The 22,827-nt window shown below is 43.9% G+C and overlaps 2 protein-coding genes across 8 annotated transcripts in view; one reads left to right on the forward strand and one right to left on the reverse strand.

Annotated features, from left to right (window-relative positions):
• The window catches only part of SZT2 (SZT2 subunit of KICSTOR complex), a 79,371-nt gene extending 70,553 nt beyond the window's left edge, over positions 1-8,818 (reverse strand). For all 6 annotated transcript variants that reach the window (XM_083619782.1, XM_083619784.1, XM_083619780.1 and 3 more), the window contains exons 1-4: positions 8,723-8,818; positions 4,715-4,840; positions 4,013-4,186; positions 2,101-2,271 (exon numbers count right to left, since the gene is read on the reverse strand). In XM_083619782.1, coding sequence (XP_083475908.1) covers positions 2,101-2,271; positions 4,013-4,186; positions 4,715-4,840; positions 8,723-8,752 — 501 coding nt within the window. In that variant the 5' untranslated portion in view covers positions 8,753-8,818. The remainder of the gene's footprint in view (positions 1-2,100; positions 2,272-4,012; positions 4,187-4,714; positions 4,841-8,722) is intronic.
• The window catches only part of MED8 (mediator complex subunit 8), a 28,680-nt gene continuing 14,609 nt past the window's right edge, over positions 8,757-22,827 (forward strand). The window contains exons 1-2 of one of the 2 annotated variants that reach the window (XM_083619981.1): positions 8,757-8,892; positions 21,525-21,643. In XM_083619981.1, the coding sequence (XP_083476107.1) occupies positions 8,887-8,892; positions 21,525-21,643 (125 nt within the window). In that variant the 5' untranslated portion in view covers positions 8,757-8,886. The remainder of the gene's footprint in view (positions 8,893-21,524; positions 21,644-22,827) is intronic. The other variant, XM_083619982.1, reaches the window with a different exon arrangement.

Consider the following 22,827-nt stretch of genomic DNA (forward strand, 5'->3'; position numbering starts at 1 on the left):
TGGTAAAGCAGAGGGAGGGGTTCACTCCATGCTCTTTTTCATTTAAATAGCAACCTCCTCCCATTCTGTTTCATAGGTGAACGTGGATGGCTGACCTGTTGTAGCTAGTTTCCCATTTGTTTTCTGAGAGAGAATGCTGGTTTGTTGCAGAATTGGTGCTCCCATGGATTCATGGGGTTGTCAAAAGAACAGTGGAGCACTAAGTCTGTAATGTGAGCGGTTCTTGTTCACTCTTTCCTGGCACAGAAGGAAAACACTGGGGGGAAATCCTCCAATCTAATGGCAGTCAGGAAGGGAAGGGGGGAAAGGAGTTAAGTTTTTATTGGTCTTATCTTTTGGTTATTATTGTGGAATATAAATTTTATACTGTGAACTACTTTGGACACCACAGTGGAAAAACTGGCACATGCGTTTTGTATGTAAACAAATGAGGAAGCCAAATAAACTATCAGGCACCATGCAAAAGAAAGATCACTGAACGGGATGAAGAAGTAGCTCTATTACTAAAAAGAAAAGTCATTAATATTGGCTTGCTATTCTGGCATTCTGCAAACACAGGACTATGCATATACTCACAGAACAGCTTTTGACACCTAGGCTCCAAAAAAATTGCAGCACCCCAACATTTTATTTGCTTTCACTGTCTGCCTTAGGCTCCTAAAATTAGCAATAAGTATACATACAACCTGATACATAAATCAAACAAATCAAGGAAACAAGTGAAAGTAAATATATATTCTAAATCATACACAGCTATCCTGGTAGCTAGAGGGCGAAGCAGGAAGAGCAAACACACAAACACCATTAATCATGAATATACGAGTAAGAAACTGTTGATAATAATTTCCAAGTAATGAATGTATGAATACTAACAATTTACTAAATGCTGTGGATGTGGACAAAAATGCTGTTTATAATGACTGAACCACTTACAATTGCCACCCAGCTCTAATAAGAGCAGCCAGGAGTAGGAGAGGCAAAGTCCAACTACACTCAGCACCTCACAATAATCAGAGTTAAGCATATTCAAGCTTTGCGATTGTGCACACAGAAATTCACAAATCAATCGTGTGCACAGAATTCAGCAACTTGAAAATCTCCATATTCGTTTTAAAAGGCAGGTTTCCCCCCGACCTTATAGCTGTGAAAAATAAGCTTGAAAATGTGCGGGCCATTCTGGGAGATCTCAGTATGTAAAGGAGAGGCTACAAAGGATTTCTAGTGGTTAGGGGACAACACTCCTGAGTAACTCCTTATGCCCCTTATGACTGGCAGAAGCAGAACAGGTTGTAGTGGTTAAGAGTGTTGGACTAGGACCTGGGAGACCAAATCCCCTCTCAGTGAGGAAGCTCACTGAGTGACCTTGGTCCAGTCACTCTCTTACCCGAACCTACTTCATTGGGCTGTTGTGAGAATAAAATGGGGAAGGGGGAAACCATGTGTGCCACCACCTTTGAGGAAAGGTGGGATAGAAAATGAATAAGAAATAAATTTAAAAGGCTATGCAAAATATGACAAAATATGCGATCCTGTTCAATTCGCATAGTATATACAGGGTTCATAAAAGCATTGCCAATTTTGACATTTTTTAAAAAAAGATGTGCATGGTATAAGATAAAGAGTTAACCAATCTGTAACTCCAGTACCACTGTAATTCAGTATGAATGCACTGCTCAACATTCATACTTTGTTTATCAACAATGGGATTTTTGTCTGTTTGCTGCAGAAATGCACCTTTGTAGAAAGAGCAGCCTTACCCATGTCGTAGGACATAATGTGACATTGAAAACAGATTTTGCAGTGGAATGGGCGTGGGATTAAATGAGAAGACACAGATCTAATCTAATCCTTAGCAAACCAATCTCATTTACAGAACATGATGACTTAATTAAAAAAGAACATGATGACTTAATTAAAAAAGCTTTGCCAACAGGAGGACACTTGCTTAGAGCTCCTGATATTCTTCCACCCTAGTGTGTTAATTTATGTCACAGGAGAGTCCGGATCAAATGTTCAATTGTTTAGACATGTAATGAAACCTCTCATTATCAACAGTCTCTCATGTTAACAGCCTCGTGAAACACAAGACATAATAACTACCTGGTGTGTCTGCAGACCAATGATGGAAGAATATACTTGGATGGTGATGAAGATCTCAGGTTGGTAGATAATGTCCGAGCCTGGGATCCGAAAAGGCTTTAACAACCCCACTAAACACCGGGACAGGGCATAGAACACTTCATCAAAAATTATCTCCCCTGTAGAGTCATCCTGAAGAAGAAAAATGACATAGTATCAAGCTTCTACTGAAGTTGTGCCAGAGACAGGAGTTTCCAGCTAACTACCGGCCAGTTGCTAATCTCCCTTTCCTGGGCAAGGTTATGGAGTGAGTGGTCACAGACCAGATCCAGGCACTTTTGGAAGAAACTGATTTTATGGATCCATTTCAATTGGGGTTTAGGCTTGGTTTTGGCACAAAAACTGACCTCTTTCAAGAGAGAGACAAGGGAAACATGTCCCTGTTAATTGTTCTCGACCTCTCAGCAGCTTTTGATACCATCAACCATGGTATCCTTCTGGAGCGACTCTCTGAACTAGGGGTGGGTGGCACCGCTTTGCAGTGGTTCTACTTGGATAGTCATTACTTGGGGAATGCTTTTCATCTCCATGGAACCTTCAACGTGGGGTTCTGCAGAGTTCAATCCTATCCCCTATGTTGTTTAACATCTACATGAAACTGCTAGGTGGGGTTATCTGGAGGTTCCGAGTATACTTGTCAGTAGTATGCTGATGACACTCAGCTATATTTCTCCTTTACACCTGCAGGTGAGGCAGTGGAAATGCTGAACCAGTGTCTTGTCTTGGTAATGGACTGGATGAGAGCCAAGAAACTGAAGCTCAATCCAGATAAGACTGAGGGCACTGTTAGTGGGTGGTTCCCTAGACCAGGTGGCTGGGAGGTCACCTGCTCTTGATGTGGTGACACTTGCTCTGAAGGAGCAGGTTCGTAGCTTGGGGTACTCCTGGATCCTTTGCTGTCACTGGAGCCTCAGGTGGCCTCAGTAGCCTTCCATCGGCTTTGGATGGTGGCTCAGCTACGCCCCTATCTGGACAGGGATAGCCTAACTACTGTTGTCTATGCTCTGGTAACCTCAAGGTTAGATTACTGCAATGCGTTTTACGTAGGGCTGTCTCTGAAGACGGTTCGGAAACTTCAGCTAGTGCAGAATTCAGCGGCCAGGTTGCTCACCGGAGCAAGACGGTTTGAGCATATCACACCGATCCTGGTCTGACTGCACTGGCTACCAATTAGTTTCTGGGCCCAAAGTGCTGGTTCTGACCCATATAGCCTTTAACGGCTCTGGACCGCAATACCTCAAGGACCACCTCTTTCCATATGAATTTACCGGGACCCTGAGATCATCATCTGAGACTTTCCTTTGTGTGCCTTCTCCTTGAGAGGGTGGCAACACAAGAACGGGCCTTCTCTACAGTGGCTCCCCATCTGTGGAATGCTCTCCCCAGGGAAGTTCACCTAGTGCCTTCGTTATACATCTTTAGGTGCCAGGCAAAAATGTTCCTTTTTAGCCAGGCCTTTGGTTGATCTGATTTACATCCTATGCCCTTTTAAAATGTGTGTTTTGGGGGGGGGGGCTATTGGGTTGTTGTTTTTATTTTTATTATGTATTTTGTGGTTTTATATCTTGATTTTATTCTGTGAATCACCCTGAGACCCCCGGGTATAGGGCAGTACATAAATTCAATAAATAATAATAGGAGCATTCCATATGTAATATTCTGGAGACATGTGTGAAGTGCTCTCTCTACTAGGAATAAGTCAGGATACCCAGCAGACAAAACTCCTAGGAAAATAGAGCCTGGGAGACTCTTCTCCAAGACAAAGATATGCTATCGCTGACAAGACGATGAAGAAGCACTTCTAGGGCAAGGATGAGGAAAAAGGATGACAGAAATGCTCAGGGAACACAGGATGAGGAACTAGTACACTTACCACAATCCCCGTAGAAGGGCTCAAATCCAATTCAATCACAAAACGGTACTGGCGCGCAAGGAAAGTGACTTGTGTAGAAGGCACTAGGAGATATGGCCTGGGCTGAACAGGCTCGTCAGGTTGCCAGCTATTTGGAAGGATGCTGAGAATATCCAACTCATTATCTGAATGCACCTTAAAAAAAAAATGGGGGGGGGGGAATGGAGGCAGGACACAACGAAAGGGTAAAGCTCGGTTATAGATGTATCTTCCTTCCTAGATGCTGTTGTAAACAAAAATTGCCCTTTTCCCTTATGGGGTATCCAAGAGCCCATATAGAGTCCTTACATAGGTTCCCTATTGGTAGGAGAAAATAACAGAGGCCAACCAGAGACTATTGAGAAGCAAAGCAGCTAGTAAGCTTGATCTTTATTGATCTGTTGCAACAGGGTACTCCCCTCACACGCAGGAAAGTAGGAGGACCCAGAAAAATGGTGTGCAAAGACTTATAAAGACTTTTGAAATTCCCATCCTGTAGATCAAGACCGCCCCCAGAAACAGCATACATACATCACAGAAGGGGTGTAACCTAAGACCACCCCTCAGATACCTCATACCTACATCACAGAAATTTAAATGTTGTTCATCAGTCCAAAGCTTTCCTACTTTGACTGGCCTAAGACGTCATCATACAGAAGTAAACTTTACATGCAGCTTGCTTACCAGTTCAGATTCAGGCACTGCCCAGATCACCTGATGCAAACGACTGAGAAACCAAGCCAGGCGCACGTTGCGTGAAATTCGATAATCCTTTTTCATCAAGAGAAAGACCTGCCCGGCCTCCTCTACCTGCAAGCAACAAAAAAGAACTGTAATCTCACATCTTGATTATTTCACAACACATGTTGTCTCAAATTGTTCTTTGTCATTATACCACCAGAACAGGATGGCAAAGATTATATCACTCAACAATTGCTGTAAGATGCTGCATGAGCCCAAAGATTAAGATGTACAAAAATTAAAATAAAATGGTGTATTTATTTATTAATTATTATTTTCTATTTTATCTATAGAAACATACATCACCCACTCATAAAATATCAAGGCAGTGTACAACAGTACATACAAATACAATTTAAACATAAAATAGCATAAAGCAATAAAAAATAATCATTATAATGACTGGCAAATCTTGGAGGCAGTGGCATAGCGTGGGCAGCCACAGGGGCAGTTGCTCCGGGTGTAAAACTGTTAGGGGCACAAAAATTCAACACCTGGTGCTGCCTCAATACAGCTACGTGCTTCCATCACTGGGCTCTGTTGAAAACTGCTTCTCCATGCGAACCAGGAATTGATCTTTCATTTTCTTATCTATGTGGCTGTCATCTCCTGGGTGATGCAGACACGCACCCTACCCCTCCATGTGACCCTGGGCACTGGCAATCCACGCTATGCTTTGGGGGTAGTGGATATTAAACAGCTGAATGGGCCTGTCAGCACAAAAAGGTGTCCAAGAGATGTTCCAAAGTTACCAGTAAAGATTCCTGCCAAATCTCTGCAGAAGAGCATTATTACTATTAAGAGCATTTGTACTCCTGATCTTCCGCCAAAAGGCTCCCAGAGTGACTTACATACAATCCATTAAAACAAGACTGTCCCTACTTGCAGGCTTACTAACTGGAAAAACCACAACACACTAGGAAAAAGGGGCAGGAAGGAAAGAGGGAAATAAGGTTCCTAGTAAATTAAGGAAGGGAGAGGTTCTTCAGCCCTGCCCTGAATTATTGGGACACTCACATGCACAACTTTAAGAGGCAGTGGCTGTTCTGCAACCAGACAAGGGACACTTTATGAGACCTCCTCATGACAGGTGGGAATCACACCAGATTGTGAGGAGAGGAGCAGGAGCAGCCTAGGGTCTATTTTGCTGCTTGGCAAGGAGGCTACCGGAGCCCCCACCCAGAACTGTCCAGTTCCCAAGAGACATAACGTCCCAAAAGCCCCACCCACTCTCCATAGAATGAGACTCATGACTCTGATGCCTGGCTTCTGAGAGACAGGGGACAACAAACAGCTGTTCTCTGAATGATCTCAGTGATCAGGCTGGAATATAAGAGCCCAGGTGGTCCTTAAGTTGTCATGGGCTTTGTATTTCATCAAAATAATATTGACACGGGCCCATTTAGCACATGGGCAGCCATTGCAGATGTTTCAGCAGAGATGTCACATGGAGTCTGCCATCTAGTAGCTGCATTCTGCATTAGCTGAAACTTCTGGACCAAGCAGAAAGTCAGTCCCACACAAAGTGCATTGCAGTGCTGAGGTTGCCAATGCATGGACTACAAAAGCCAAGCTAACCTGATTCAGATACGGCTGTATCTAGCATACAAATGAAGCCAGCGAAAGGAAATCCTAACCATAGAAGTCACTTGTACCTCGTATATAGAGAGAAATACCCCCATGCTACATACTTGCACCTTCAGAACAGGCAATTAGCAATGTGACCTACCCACAGAGCTTCCATATTTCCAGAATTCAAACTCAGTTTATTGGCCCTCATTCAGTCCACCACTGCACTCATGTACTGGTTCAGGGATTGAAAAGCCACTCCCAATTCAGATGTTATGAAGAAACAGAGCTGTGTGCCATAAGTATACAGTCATACCTTGGTTTTTGAACAGCCTAGTTCTCAATTGTTTTGGCTCCCGAATGATTGAAACCCAGAAGTGACTGTTCCAGTTTTCGAACGTTCTTTTGGAAGCCGAACGTCCGACAGGGCTTCCATGGCAGGAGCTTCCTGAAGCCAATCAGAAGCCATGATTTGGAAGTCGAACGGACTTCCGGAACGGATTCCGTCTGACTTCCAAGGTACAACTGTACTGGTGAAACCATGCTCCAAAACTCTTAATGGCCACTCCATGTATGTGTTAATTAGCAGTGGGACAAAATAGCGCCCTACAGAACCATGTAGCACAACAACCAGGGAGCAATGTCCACTACTATTTGACAGGAACTGCCACTGTGCAATTTACAATGTGATCCTAGGAGGGTTTAGTTAGTAGTCCCACTGGCAGATTGCTAAAATTAAAGCTTACATTTTCAACAGAATTAGAGAAAGAATAAGACCTGACATTCTTTTATGGAAAATTCCAGTACCATGTGAGAATTCCACATGGACATATATGATAATATTTTCAAGATTTTGTAACTGTAATCAATTGCTTTATTATTTCTCTTTTTCTCAACAGCTGGTTAAGAGTATGTTAACTCACTGGAATTAGTACTGAAGTCTGTGTGGTATGTTCAGTGTACAATGTTGTAAATGATTTATTTCTCTTTAATACTAAAAAAAAAGCTCTAACTACTTCAGTTGAATTTACTCTTAAATTTGTGTGCAAATGCATTATCATCTAACTATCTAACTATCTGGCATGTGGGCCCTTTAAGAGAAACAGCTATGACCCGGGAGGCCTGGAGAGCTGACTCAGGTGTGGCCTGGCTGGAAAAGTTTGTTACTAATCTGTGCAGGCTTTCAGGGCTCTTCAAGAATAAGTTTGCTATGCCATTAACTGAGTTTGTAATGCATTTCTACATAAACTACAGAGGACAAAACACATAGGATTACAGCATGAGAGTTTTTTGGAACTAGAAAGGTTTCATATTTTTACAGCCAACAGGTGATCCAATGAATATATAATATTGCCTACTTTATATTTCTTACATTAATATCAACTTCCCTTGGAATACCTGGTCACTGTTAGAGATAGGAAGAGCAAAAATGGCCAGTTATTCTTATTCAAAAAGCCTGTTTCTCCCTTAATGGCAAATCAAGGCTGCTATCCTTAGACATATGCTCTATTTACCTATTAGGCCTTAATTCTGAGAAAGCATCCATAAGGCTGCTCTGTAGACAAGTGGAGGAGTAGCAAGTCGACTTGAACATGCTACCACATGTGCACTAATAGTACCAAAAAAGTACCAGGGCTGCATGTGGGTAGGTGATGCAGTAACAACAATGGGCATGCAGAGTCCAGCACATCTCCCTACGTCTAAACATTTCCTCTGCCAGAGGCATTTGGCTCTGTTGTTCTCTAAAGGCACCTCTCCGTAGCAAAGGGACTCCCTACTTGTGGCACCCTCGACTGCAAAACTGTTGGGCAAAGTAGGGATGAGCTTTTGATCGAATACACGTGTTCTCATGAAATCTCTTTCAGGCTAGGTGCAATATACAGCCAGACACTTATCCAACACTACTGTACCATGGTGTTTTTTTCCTGTGTTACTGGGTTTGTTTTTAAATCATAGGCTGCTTGACGGTTTTGCTTTTGTGACTGCAACGTTAAGTTGCGACTTGTTTCATTCACGGCATGTTTGCAAACTGCCCTGTGGAACGTTTGGTGAAGGGCGGGCTGCAAGCGCAAAACAGATACATAAACACATAGTAAACAAGATCTAGGAGTGGCAGTGAGCCGTTATAGGGCTGTGCCCCGTGTCTGTACGCAATGCAATACGCTCCCTTGCATCCACGCGCTCACTCCACCGACACACATACACAGCGCCCCGAGGCAGGGACTTCCCTTTGCATCCCCGCAAAGCCTCGCGCCCCCTTCGCAGCCCTTGCCTAGGAAGCTCGAGCGTTCTCAAGCAAGCGAGCGAGCGCGTGCCGCTGCACACGGCCCGGCCTCCCCGCGCTCCCCAGCCCCGCGCGCACAGGAAAGCCAGACGCGCTACCTCTGCTTCGGGTCTCTCCGAGGCCGCCATGGCCAGCACTTTCCAACTCCGTGACCTCCGACCTCGTGACGCACCAACCCGGAAGAGGAAGCAGCGCGCGCGCGCGAATAAGCCGCCGTCCGCGGGAGGCTTTCTTTATATCGCGGTCTCCGGTCTCCGTCACTATGCAGGTGAAATAAGCGGGCGGGGTTAGTGGGTCGGCGGCGTGGGGGCCTTTTGGGACCGCATCTTTCTTGGGAAATGGCTAGTTCTAGCCCAGTAGCTGAGGAACCTCTCCCTCCCTTAGTTTACGAGGGACCTTGTTTTCCTCTTCCTTCCCTGCCCCCTTTCCCTTGCCCCCCCCCATTTTGTAAGCCTCCGGGTAGGGACTGGCTTGTTTTAATGCATTGCCTTTTTGGCTGAAGATCGCGGGGGGGGGTACAAATGCTCTTTTCACAATAATAATAGTGAGAATGCTCTTCTGCAGAGATTGGGCAGGCGTAACAGGCGTAGCAAGCCCTTTTCAGCCCAAGGGCCCGGTTCCCTTTTGCAGGCCTCCCGGGGGGGGGGGCGTGCTTGTGGCGGGTGAGGAAATGGATGTGATTCTTAACTGTGCGTACTAGAAGCTGCGTGCTAGCCGGATGAAAGTCGGAGTTTCTGCACACGTACCTCGTGTATCCTCCATCCAGGCAAGCAAGAAGCAGTATTGGGAGTTCATTGACTCGTTGCGGCCAGGAGGGCATGGGGGCAGGGTTGATGAGTGGGTGTGGCCCAAGGGTAGGTTGGAAGGCTACACATGGTCGTGGTGCCTGACGTTTCCCACCCCTCCTTTGCGGAAAGCAGCTGCAAAGGTGAATAGGGTTCTTGCATTTTTATAACTTAATAGGTGTGCAAGGTATCTCAGTAAGTTGCATGCAACCCTTTCGTGAAGACGTTCTTCCCTTCAAAAGCAAGAGCATACATGTATATATGAATTCTTAACAGTAGAAGAGGTAAAGTGGATGCAGCGTATTATGAAGAGATTGGGAAAAGTTGAAATTCTCTTCTGTGCAAGTTTTTTAAAAGTGTTGGAGCCTTGCTGTCTTTTACAACTGATTCGTCTTTAGCTAACAGACTATCTGCCAACTTAAGCTTCAGATAGCAACACTTTAACATGAAAGCTCCATTAAAATGTGCTAAGGATTGGCGTGCTAAATTGGTGGAGTGGTATTCGCAGTTGCAATAGGACTCTTGGGTGGATTTAAATAGCATTTTTAAAGGCTAATTACAGTTCAGCCATAATGTAAAATATGTTGGTGTATCTTTGCCTCCTGTAGGAGCTGAGATTTTCCTCATAATTAGCTGCATGCCCTAACTCACTAATTCATCTTAAAATTATTCATATCTTTCATTTATATCCCAACTTCCCTGATATAACCATGGTTAATGTGAACCCTGGTATAGATAGAAGACCAATAGTGTCTAGCAGTAAAAAGGAAAAGGGGGAATTCATAGGATATGGGGAGAGAGACAGAGGAGAATATGAACTCAAAGGGAATGGAGATCTCTTAATCATGGTAAGGAGATAAATAAATGTTACATGTTCCTTGGGTCTCAGAGCCTATTAGTCAAAGTATTAGTAATAATAGCAGTTTTATTATTTATACCCCGTCCATCTGGCTGTGTTTCCCCAGCCACTCTGGGTGGCTTACAGCACATTAAAAATGGTAAAACATTACACATTAAAAAATTTCCTGATACAGGATTGCCTTCAGATGTCTTCTAAAAGTCAGATAGTTGTTTATTTCCTTGACATCTAATGCAAGAGATCTTGGGGTCCTCACTAGGCCCCAGTGGTGGAGGTAGTTCTGTTAGATTGCGAACCACTTGAAAGAGTCTCCTCCTGCTGTTTTCTGCAGATGCAATAGAGGCAGTAAAGAAGGTCCTCTTCGCCATTGCTATCTCCACTTGGTAGGCTCAACATTGAGCTCTAACCCATGTCTGGTCCAATTCAGAATGCGTTTTCCACCAAAACTAGAGTAACCATGGGGTGTTCTTTCTGTCCTCTGGCTCTATCCTTAAGGCTTAGCGCATTTTAGAATTTGAAACCAGAATTGAAAGGCCAGAAAAAAATATGGGCAGTATCCAACACTACAGTTCTCCTGGCACAATATACTTTCACAAGCACAACAGAGCTTCCTTCCCTACTCCTGCCACTTCCACCCCTGTGCATCCTCAAAACCATCTGGAGCAGATTTTGGGGGTGTATGGGAGAGGAGAGGAAATGAAAATTGCAGTGCATCAGTGAAACATTTGTTCCACAACATTGGATTTAACTCTGTTTTTACATTTTCACAAATAATACAAAAGATGGAAAGTCCTCCCTCCAGTCATCCACAGTTAATCTTCCATTACTTATGAGCCATATGACATATGTTGTCATTGTCTGTAATCATTTAGTTCTTCTTCTGGAATCTTCACGTGTCCTTTCCATGTGCTAAAAGAATTACATGATTATATCAAACTGGATTCTGCCTTGAGCCATGCACAAGCAGTACTCTTTAGAGAAGGAACACCACACACAGTTGGCAATAAAGTTGTTTTATTCAAGTGAAGACATAATTTATTTCCAGCTTTTCTACAGTTTCCAGATTTGCATAGATTGCTGTATTTTTCCATGTATAAGACACCCCCTATTTTGGGGGACTCCAAATTAAGAAAACACCCTTCAGCACTACCCGTGTATAAGATGAGCCCCAGTTTTAAACATAATTTTTTTTGTAAAAAAAACCCCTAGTCTTATACACAGAAAAATACGGTATATAGAAATACAGGCTTATTTCTGATGTTTATGTCATAAAATGTATATGAGTGGTAGTAAATTTTTTTTAAAAAAGCCTCCAAGTGGTTTACATAAAAGATAAAACAATAAAATTTACAGTAGTTTAAAACATACAAGAATACTAAAATACTAAAACAGATTAAAAGTCATATTAACTTTTTAAGCACCTGGGTAGGCTTGTCTAACCAAGATTTTTTTAGCAGGCAGGAGCCAAAAATAATACAGTGAAGGCACCTGCTTGGAAATCCCTGCCTATGGTTATCAAATTGTGAGTGCTGCCACACTAAATGATCATTTTCTTACAAATGTGGAATAGGTATTATGTGGCACCTGTAGTACTGTCAGTTCCATGAACTGAAGCTGTTGACTGAGCACATGTGGGATAAGGCAATCTCATAGGTGAACTAGTCCCAAATTGTTAAGGGCTTTATATACTAATACTTCGAACTTGGTTGGCCCAGTAGCAAATAGGGAACCAGTACAGATCTCTGAGCACAGGTGTTCTATACTGACAAGGCCGTACTCCTGGCAGCAATTTTGCTGCAGCATTCTGCACTAATTGCAGCCTCCTGATCAATAGAAGCAATAGAATACAATAGAAGCCCCACAGAGAGCTTATTTCAATAATCCATTCTTGGATGCATGAACTACTCTAGCCAGGCTTTCCAGGAACAGCTGTAGCTGTTGAACCAATGGCTGTTGGTACAAGGCACTTCTAACCACTGAGGCTACCTGAGACTCCAGTGACAGAGCTAGATCCAAAAACACACCCAAACTGCGAACCTTCTTCTTCAGGGGCAGTGCAACCCCATCCAGGGTAGACAACTAACCAATTTATTGGACTTGGGAACTACTCACTCACAGTTCATCCAGCTTGCCGGGATTCAGGCTCTCCTTGTTTTTCCTTATCTATTTCACCACTGTGTCCAGGCAGTGGCTCAAATACCGCTCAGCCTCTACTGATTCAGATTTTTGTTGGAAAGACGACCCCGGGGAAAGGTGTCAAGCTTCCCAAGCCGGGGCTTCTCTCCGGTGGTCACTCTCTGGCTGGAATTCTCTCTCAGTCCAGAGAGACCAGTAATAAGCGACCCCTCCCTCATGAGAGGAGCACACTCACTTCCTCCTGGCATCTCATCACAGAAGAAAGAGACAGTCCGTAGTCTAACAGCTACTTTATTAAGACTGTACAATCATGACTGCTCTCTGAGCAGCAGAGCACAGTGTCTCGGACTCGACTCTGCTTCTATACATAAGCGAAAGAAAAACAACACTGAGTAACTCCACCCGGTTACACTGAGAACTGGCTGAGACTTCCTGTTTCACGCTCAGAGACATCACATGATGTCAACACTGTTGCTGCTCCTCGCAGCTGGTGGGAACTGAGGAATAAGAGCTTAGTGTCATCAGCAAACTGATAGCACTATCCCAGAAATTCATAGGGATGGCTTCCAACGGCTTCATGTAAATATTAAATAGCACTGGAGATAAGGATCAAGAAGCAGGAGCAAAGTTTCACTCCCCCATCCCATTCTGCAGAGATCAAGGTGACCAAGGCCGACTCAGTTCTGTGGCCAGGCCTGAATCCATGTTGGAATGGATCTAAATAATCTGCCCTCCCAAGAATGCTTTCAGCTGCCCCACCATGGCCCGCTTCACCAGCTTCTCTTAAAAAAGGAGGTACTGTATTTGCAACTGGTCAATACTGGTTGTTCTAATCCAAAGGGTTCTTTAGAAGCAGTTGCACCACTGCCTTGTTCAATGTGGCAGGGACCACCCCCATTAACCACACTCTGGACCCAACTAATTAGCCGCCCTCTGCTACATTCAATAATCATCTGCAAATGTGAATAAAGACAAAAGCATGTTAGTGAGCTGCTCCAGGTAAAAATGTGCAGTTAAAAAATCATACGGTTCATAACTAACGCCAAGGACCGTAAAGAGCTGTCCCTACTGCAGAACAACAGTTTTAGTTCTATATATCCAAACGGATGTAATTGCATAGTTAATGTTCAGTTCACATTGGAAAGTGTTCCTTGTCTGGATTAAAGATCATCATTAACTGTTAATGGTTTACAAAAAGGCACCATTACTATAATACTAGCTCAGAAGACTTGTGAGGGCTTATTGTACACATCTGTCTTTTGTAATCATAATTCTTCTGAGCTAGTAATAAATCTGGTTTCATCTACTGGTTTTAATAAGCCATTCTTCTGAGCTGGTATTCTAGAAAGGGTGTCTTTTTGTAAACCATAACAGTAAAATGATGATTACTTCATAGCTTGCTTTGGTTCCCTCAATCCTGAATACTTGCCATGTCACAGGCAAATTTGGATACCACCCATGTCACCTTCTGATCAACATCATCTTACAAAATGGCTGGGGCAGGTTCCACGGGGGGGGGGGGGGGAGGCACTGGGACAACCAATCTCAGTGATCACGGGTAGGAGGAGGAGTTACGGTAAGACCAGACCATGTCATTACCGAGGAGGCAGGTTTAGTTGTTGTTTGAGGACTATCCCTGCCTCCGGGTCTGGTCCTGACCGGACGGATACTAGAACCAGCAAGGGATACCCACATGACCTGAAGGTGCTGCTGTGCAATGCCAGGCCAATGATTCATAAGACCACTGCCATCCATGACTTGATCATGGATGGAGGACTTGACCTGGCATGTGTAACAGAGACTTGGTTGGATGAAGCAGATGGGCCTGTCCTTGCCGCTACTTGTCCACCAGGTTTCTCTTACGCACAGCAACCCAGGCCTTGTGGGCGGGGAGGGGGGGTTGCAGTGATTTTTAGGAAGTCATTAGTCTGCACCAGGCGTCCTATTGGCAAAACCCAGTTTTCTGAGTGCATGTTCTGGAAGTTGGGCAATAGGGGTAGTACAGGATTCCTATTGGTGTACTGACCTCCCCTCTGCACCAAGGATTCCCTGCCCGAGCTGCTTCAGGTCGTGGCGGATGTTCTCCTGGAGACACCTAGTTTGGTTGTCCTAGGGGATTTTAACATCCATGCCGACACGACCTTACAAGGGGCCGCTCGGGACTTCGTGGAAAGCATGGCCTCCATGGGGCTGTCCCTGAATAAGTCTGGCCCAAGCCATAGCCGCGGACATGCCTTGGACCTGGTGTTCACCTCTATGGATGTTGGTGATCTGACACCAAGTAAAAGTGAAACGAAAGAAGTGCCATGGTCAGATCACTTCCTGGTGCAACTGGACTTCTCCGCGACCCTTCCCCTCTGCAGGGAGGTAGGACTGATTCGGATGGTCCGCCCCCGCCACTTAATGGATCCAAATGTTTTCCAGAGAGTGGTAGGGGATGCTTTATCCCATGCTGATGGCCTTTCAGCTGATTCCCTGGTGGCCTGCTGGAATGTGGAGTTAACCAGGGCTATTGACTGTTTGGCTCCGAAGCGCCCTCTCCGATTGCATGGAGCCCGGACAGCCCCGTGGTTTTCCACGGATCTGAGAGCAATGAAACAATCGCTGAGGCGGCTAGAGCACCGGTGGCAGATAACTCACTCTGAAGCTGACCGGACACGGGTTAGAGTTCAATGTCGAGCCTACCAAGTGGCAGTAGCAACAGCGAAGAAGACTTTCTTCATCACCTCTATTGCATCTGCAGAAACAGCAGCAGGAGACTTTTTCTTTTCTTTTTAAATAATTTTTATTAAATTTTCCATTTAACAACCCAATCATATCACATTAATTATTCCAAATTATACCAATACATATCATTAAGTCCAAATATTTTGCCAAATTTTAAATTTTTGTTGGGGGTTCCCATGCTTCGAGTTCAGTAAGGGTCCAATCATCTCATATTTCTCCTACTTTTGGTGTTCACAAATCCCATCTTCCGATCTTCTTGTTAGAATTTTTCTTTTTAATCACCTCTGAGTTGTTTCCACAAGTGAGTTGAAGCAAGCATTATTATGTTTCTGTGTGAACTTTGTAAGGCTCTCCCTTTTCTTTTTAAAGCTGGTAAGTCTTTTATTTGCAGTAAATCATCACACGCTGATGCTCGGGCGGCAGGCACCATTTTTGTCAGTTCCGATGAAATAATTTCTAAGCGTCTGCTCATTAATTTTCCCAGACCAGTTGCACCATAAATCAGCCTTTCCAGGGGAGATTTTGCCAAATCAAACTTACAATCCAAACATCAAAGCAGTAGCTCGCCTCCCCCTTTGACTGTTAATCTCGCAACATAGTCTGTCTCATAATGGCAAATGCCAATTAAGAACTGTGTCACAGGAGAGCCTTTCATTTTTCTTTCCAGATCTTCCAAAAAACAAAGCCTTTAGTTATTATTTTTATTTCCACACAGTTTATTTTCTTATCTCACTTGCTATCAGTCATGTGACGGTTCTTCTAGGGGAGGGGTTGTTAGGTAATACTGTAATAAAAAGAAGAAGAAGCTTCCCCCCCTTTCCGTTCCATTTCAACATACCGACATAGCTGTGATTCTTTGATGTTATCTTCTGTGCAGTCCATTCCATCACTCTTAACTTCTCAGTGGCAGCTGATAAACCCTTTTCTTCACTCAAAGCATGTGCAATTACTTTTATATCGAAGACTTTAACTTAAGTAATGCAACTAGCGTCACTCTCAGAAGCAGCATCCGGGAGATCCAAAGCTCACTCGAGGGCTTTCCGTCCAGTGCCCTAACCCCTTCTTCTTTCGAACTTGGGGGTGGTTTATGGGCAAACGCGGACGAGGCTGCATCTTCCCTTCCCCGGGAAGAATTTTGGGAGGCTGATTTACTCCCATATCAGCCTCTTAATTACCTCGTGTGTGCTGGAGCCAGATATATGGACAGGAGCCAGATATATGGAGAAACGTGACTCAAAGAAGTAGGAGGCCCAGGGTTCGCTCTGATTGTTTAGAAATACGCAATCGCCTTGAGGTTCTTTCCCCTAGCATGGAAGACGAAGAGCAGACTCCATTTGAGGATCTCTCCCTCATTACAGTCGATCAGGTATATGAAGACGAGCAGCAAAGGCAGTCCTCAGGGAATGTGCAGGCGACCTTGGAACGGACAGCTCACGGAAGAACCCCGACCAGACCTAAGAGGAGGCGTGTAGTGGTGATAGGGGATTCCCTACTGAGGGGAACAGAAGCAGTGATCTGTGGGCCTGACAAGATGTCTCGGGAAGTGTGCTGTCTCCCCGGGGCTAAGATCCAAGATGTAACTGAACGACTGCAAGGAATCATAAAACCCACTGGCAAATACCCCTTCCTCTTGGTTCATGTGGGAACCAATGACACTGCAAGCAATAGCCTGCAGAAGATCAAAAGAGATTACGAGGCTCTGGGCAGGAAATTGAAGCAATTAAATGCACAAATTGTCATCTCATCTGTCCTCCCAGTTGAACGACGTGGCCCAGGGAGAGAGGGAAAAATAGTGGAAGTGAACAACTGGCTTCGCAAATGGTGTAAACAGGAACGGTTTGGATTCTTAGATCACGGAATGCAGTTTCTTGAAGATGGACTTCTGGCAAGCGATGGGCTGCACCTCACAACGGTTGGGAGGAATGTTTTTGCAAAAAATCTCAGAAACCTCATCAGGAGGGCTTTAAACTGACTAATGTGGGGGAGGGAGACAGTGCTCCTGAAGGTAGGAGTCTATCAATTGATGAAGATGATCATCCAAATGTCATAGACCGAATTGAGCAAACAGCACGCAGACCTAGTGGTGGGAGGAAAAAATCCTTAAATAAGAGACACGGGGGAATGATTAATGGACTTCAATGTCTGTACACTAATGCGCAAAGCATGGGAAATAAACAAGATGAGCTTGAGCTCTTGGTACAGCAAACTAAATATGACATAATAGGAATCACTGAAACCTGGTGGGATAAGTCCCACGATTGGAATGTAATAATGGAGGGATACAATCTATTTCAGAGAAACAGACCAGACAAGAAAGGAGGAGGAGTGGCGTTATATGTCAGGGATGTGTATACCTGTGAAGAGATCCAAGATTTAGAACCTCAAAGCCAAAGTGAGAGCATTTGGGTCAAAATTAAGGGAGAGAAGAATAATCCCCAAGCCAAACGGAGGACATAGATGATGCCTTCCTGGAACAGATGGCCAAGCATGCAAAAGGAAGGGAGATAGTAGTAATGGGGGACTTCAGTTACCCGGATATTTGTTGGATGTCAAACTCAGCCAAGAGCATAAGGTCAAACAGATTCCTCACTGGCCTTGCAGACAACTTCATTGTCCAGAAAGTGGGAGAAGCAACAAGAGGAACAGCCATTTTAGATCTGGTCCTAACCAATGTTGATGACCTGGTTAGTGGGGTAGAAGTGGAAGGATCATTAGGCGCGAGTAATCATGCTCTTCTGAAGTTTACTATACAGCGGAAAGGAGCAGCCAAGCATACTAGGACTCAATTTCTCGACTTTAAGAAAGCCGACTTCATAAAACTTAGGGAAGTGCTGGGTGAGATCCCATGGACAGTAATACTAAAAGGAAAGGGAGTTCATGATGGCTGGGAGTTTGTTAAGAGGGAGATAGTAAAAGCACAACTTCAGGCAATACCAATGAGACGGAAACATGGAAGGTGCCTAAAGAAGCCAGGGTGGCTATCTAAAGAACTTTTAACTGAGTTAAGATTAAAAAAGGATGTGTACAAAAAATGGAAAAGGGGGGGAAACCACCAAAGAGGAATTCAAAGAAATAGCCAGCACGTGTAGACACAAAGTCAGAAAAGCTAAAGCACAGAATGAACTCAGGCTTGCTAGAGAGGTTAAAAGCAACAAAAAAGGCTTTTATGGGTATGTTCGTAGCAAAAGGAAGAACAAAGAAACAGTGGGGTCACTCAGAGGAGAAGATGGTGAAATGCAAACAGGGGACACAGAAAGGGCTGAACTCCTCAATGCCTTCTTTGCCTCAGTCTTCTTCGATAAAGAAAACAATGCCCGACCTGAAGAATTTGGAGCAAATGATTCAGCAGAGGAAACACAGCCCAGAATAACTAAGGAGATAGTACAAGAATACTTGGCTAGTCTAGATGTATTCAAGTCTCCAGGGCCAGATGAACTGCATCCAAGAGTATTAAAAGAACTGGCAGATGTGATCTCAGAACCACTGGCAGTCATCTTTGAGAATTCCTGGAGAACAGGCGAAGTCCCGGCAGACTGGAGGAGGGCAAATGTTGTCCCTATTTTCAAAAAGGGGAAAAGAGAGGACCCAAATAATTACCGCCCAGTCAGTCTGACATCAATACCAGGGAAGATTCTGGAGCTGATCATTAAGCAAAGAGTCTGTGAGCACCTAGAAAGGAATGCTGTGATCACCAATAGTCAGCATGGATTTCTGAAAAATAAGTCATGTCAGACTAACCTGATCTCGTTTTTTGACAGAATTACAAGCCTGGTAGATGAAGGGAACGCAGTGGATGTAGCCTACCTTGATTTCAGCAAGGCATTTGACAAGGTGCCCCATGATACTCTTGTAAAGAAGCTGGTAAAATGCGGTCTTGACTATGCTACCACTCAGTGGATTTGTAACTGGCTGACTGACCGAACCCAAAGGGTGCTCATCAATGGTTCCTCTTCATCCTGGAGAAGAGTGACTAGTGGGGTGCCACAGGGTTCTGTCTTGGGCCCGGTCTTATTCAACATCTTTATCAACGACTTGGATGATGGACTCAAGGGCATCCTGATCAAATTTGCAGATGACACCAAACTGGGAGGGGTGGCTAACACCCCAGAGGACAGGATCACACTTCAAAACGACCTTGACAGATTAGAGAACTGGGCCAAAACAAACAAGATGAATTTTAACAGGGAGAAATGTAAAGTATTGCACTTGGGCAAAAAAAAATGAGAGGCACAAATGCAAGATGGGTGACACCTGGCTTGAGAGCACTACATGTGAAAAGGATCTAGGAGTCTTGGTTGACCACAAACTTGACATGAGCCAACAGTGTGACGCGGCAGCTAAAAAAGCCAATGCAATTCTGGGCTGCATCAATAGGAGTATAGCATCTAGATCAAGGGAAGTAATAGTGCCACTGTATTCTGCTCTGGTCAGACCTCACCTGGAGTACTGTGTCCAGTTCTGGGCACCACAGTTCAAGAAGGACACTGACAAACTGGAACGTGTCCAGAGGAGGGCAACCAAAATGGTCAAAGGCCTGGAAACGATGCCTTATGAGGAACGGCTAAGGGAGCTGGGCATGTTTAGCCTGGAGAAGAGGAGGTTAAGGGGTGATATGATAGCCATGTTCAAATATATAAAAGGATGTCACATAGAGGAGGGAGAAAGGCTGTTTTCTGCTGCTCCAGAGAAGCGGACACGGAGCAATGGATCCAAACTACAAGAAAGAAGATTCCACCTAGACATTAGGAAGAACTTCCTGACAGTAAGAGCTGTTTGACAGTGGAATTTGCTGCCAAGGAGTGTGGTGGAGTCTCCTTCTTTGGAGGTCTTTAAGCAGAGGCTTAACAACCATATGTCAGGAGTGCTCTGATGGTGTTTCCTGCTTGGCAGGGGGTTGGACTCAATGGCCCTTGTGGTCTCTTCCAACTCTATGATTCTATGATTCTATGATTGTCGGCCATCTTCCAAGGCGCCCCTAGCGGCCCCCCAGGAGACTTTTTCAGGTGGTTCGCAATTTAGCGGTTAAGAACTTTGCTTCAGGATGAGAACAGAAATCATGCTCCGGCGGTGCGGCAGCAGCGGGAGGCCCCATTAGCTAAAGTGGTGCTTCAGGTTAAGTACAGTTTCAGGTTAAGTACAGACCTCCGGAATGAATTAAGTACTTAACCTGAGGTACCACTGTAGTATCATGTAGTTTAAACCCTTTATATCTATCCCATCACTCAGCTTCCCTTGTTTTTATAACAGTGCTTGAGACACACCATGACAGCTCCGTAATTTTTTGCTTGTTGAAGGCCTCTAATTTGGATCAAAGGCACAATCCTACACTAGGAAAGGTGGGGAACAACCCTATAAATCAGGAACGGTCAGAACCTGACCTACCCGACAAACTTTGATCTGTGCAACTGTCCTCCTTTCAGCCATCTGATACAGCTATTAATGATCATATACCAGAGCAACATAGGTTACAAATAAAAGTAATCAGTGCAAGATTACCTCCCCAGATAATCTTTCAAAGATATTTCATCAGTGCAAACAAGCTTATTAGGAATGCTATTGACATACTTGCACCAAGTATGATGTAGCAAGAGGGATATACCCAGTGTTTGCATCCACCAGCAAGGAACAATGCAAAGGCAGTGTTTGAACAGCACCCAAAGGGAACCCTGAAAAGAGGAAATGTTGGGGAAATATCTGTGGCCAATATTTAAGAGTTGCTTCTCTTAAGAGTGAATACAACATCATGGCAGAGATCCAGAAATTCATCAGCTCCTACCCCATGCAAGTCTGTTATGTTTGTGCACATATCTTTAAGCCCATAGGGTTAAAACAGAGGCACCCAAAAAGAAGGAACAAACACAAGTGAAATACAAGGAAGGTCATGCACCAGGCACCATGTCTTAAACCTCTGGACTCAGCTGAATCAGAATATCATCATTGCTATTTGGCACGACTTCAGTCTAGCAAGTTTTCTTTTAACACTCTTTACTCTTGCCACACATTTGTCAAATGCTTTGTCAGAGACAATAATCTTTCTATACTAAAAATAATTATAATAATTACTATATTCACTACAGTGGTACCTCGCATTAAGTACTTAATTTGTTCCAGAGGTCCGTTCTTAACCTGAAACTGTTCTTAACCTGAAGCACCACTTTAGCTAATGGGGCCTCCCGCTGCTGCCGCACCGCCGGAGCACGATTTCTGTTCTCATCCTGAAGCAGAGTTCTTAACCCGAAGTACTATTTCTGGGTTAGCGGAGTCTGTAACCTGAAGTGTATGTAACCTGAAGCGTATGTAACCTGAGGTACCACTGTACATGAAAGCCAAAAGTGTCCCTGTAAACTGAACACTCATTAATTAGAAAATTGGTTATTACTCTATCCTTTCCAGAGAGAGGAGAAGCAGCTTGAATTATCTCTTGAGGCTCTCATCAGTCAAGTGGCTGACCTGAAGAATTCCTTAGTCGGTTTCATTTACAAGCTGGAAAATGAATATGACCGACTTACCTGGTAAGAGGCTGGGAAGAAAGTTGTGTGGCTACTCTTGGTTATTGGTGGGAGCAGTCATTGCAGCATCTATTTCTTTTTTGATATTGGAACCCCCCCCCACACACATATAATTACATTATTATCTACTTTACCTCTCTGGCTCTCTAGAGCCTATCGACTTCCTTCCCTCCCACCTCATGGCTTTCAAAATTAACCTTTATATCATAGCATTTTATATGTTTTTCAATTCTAATTACAGTACACTCATTACAAAATATCTCAAAATTTAAATAAATATAAAAAGGGGGGAAATTTCTCATTACAAATCTTCAGGCAGCCCTGCTAGTGATGTTAATTGCTTACAATGATCTTTCACGTATCGTATATATTTACTCCAGTCCTTTTGGAATGCTTGATCATGCTGGTTTTGGATTTTCCCTGTCAGCTTCGCCAGTTCCGCAAAATCCATCATTTTCATCTGCTACTCTTCTTTCATTGGTACTTCTTGTTGTTTCCATTTTGGGGCTAAAATAATTCTTGCCGCTGTTGTTGCATACATAAACAGCCTTTTATCTTCTATTGGTATATCTTCACCAACTATACCAAATAAAAAGGCTTCTGGTTTTTTAACAAAAGTATTTTTAAACATTTTCTTTAACTCATATATCATTTCCTAAAAAGCCTTTACCTCTTTACAAGTCCACCACATATTGTAAAAGATACCTTCCTTTTCTTTGCATTTCCAACACTCATTAGTTCATGTCCTATACATTTAGCAAGTTCTGATGGTGTTAAATTATTATTATTATTATTATTATTATTATTATTATTATTATTAATACCCCGCCCATCTGGCTGAGTTTCCCCAGCCACTCTGGGTGGCTCCCAATCGAGTGTTTAAAACATTACAGCATTAAATATTTAAAACTTCCCTAAACAGGGCTGCCTTCAGATGTTTTTTAAAAATAGGATAGCTGCTTATTTTTTTGACATCTGATGGGAGGGCGTTCCACAGGGTGGGCGCCACTACCGAAAAGTCCCTCTGTCTGGTTCCCTGTAACCTCAGTTCTCGCAATGAGGGAACCACCAGAAGGCCCTCGGTGCTGGATCTCCGTGTCCGGGCTGAACAATGGAGGTGGAGACGCTCCTTCAGGTATACAGGACCGAGGCCATTTAGGGCTTTAAAGGTCAGCACCAACACTTTG

The sequence above is a fragment of the Podarcis filfolensis genome (assembly GCF_964270895.1).
Source record: "Podarcis filfolensis genome assembly, chromosome: 6".
Taxonomy (NCBI): domain Eukaryota; kingdom Metazoa; phylum Chordata; class Lepidosauria; order Squamata; family Lacertidae; genus Podarcis; species Podarcis filfolensis.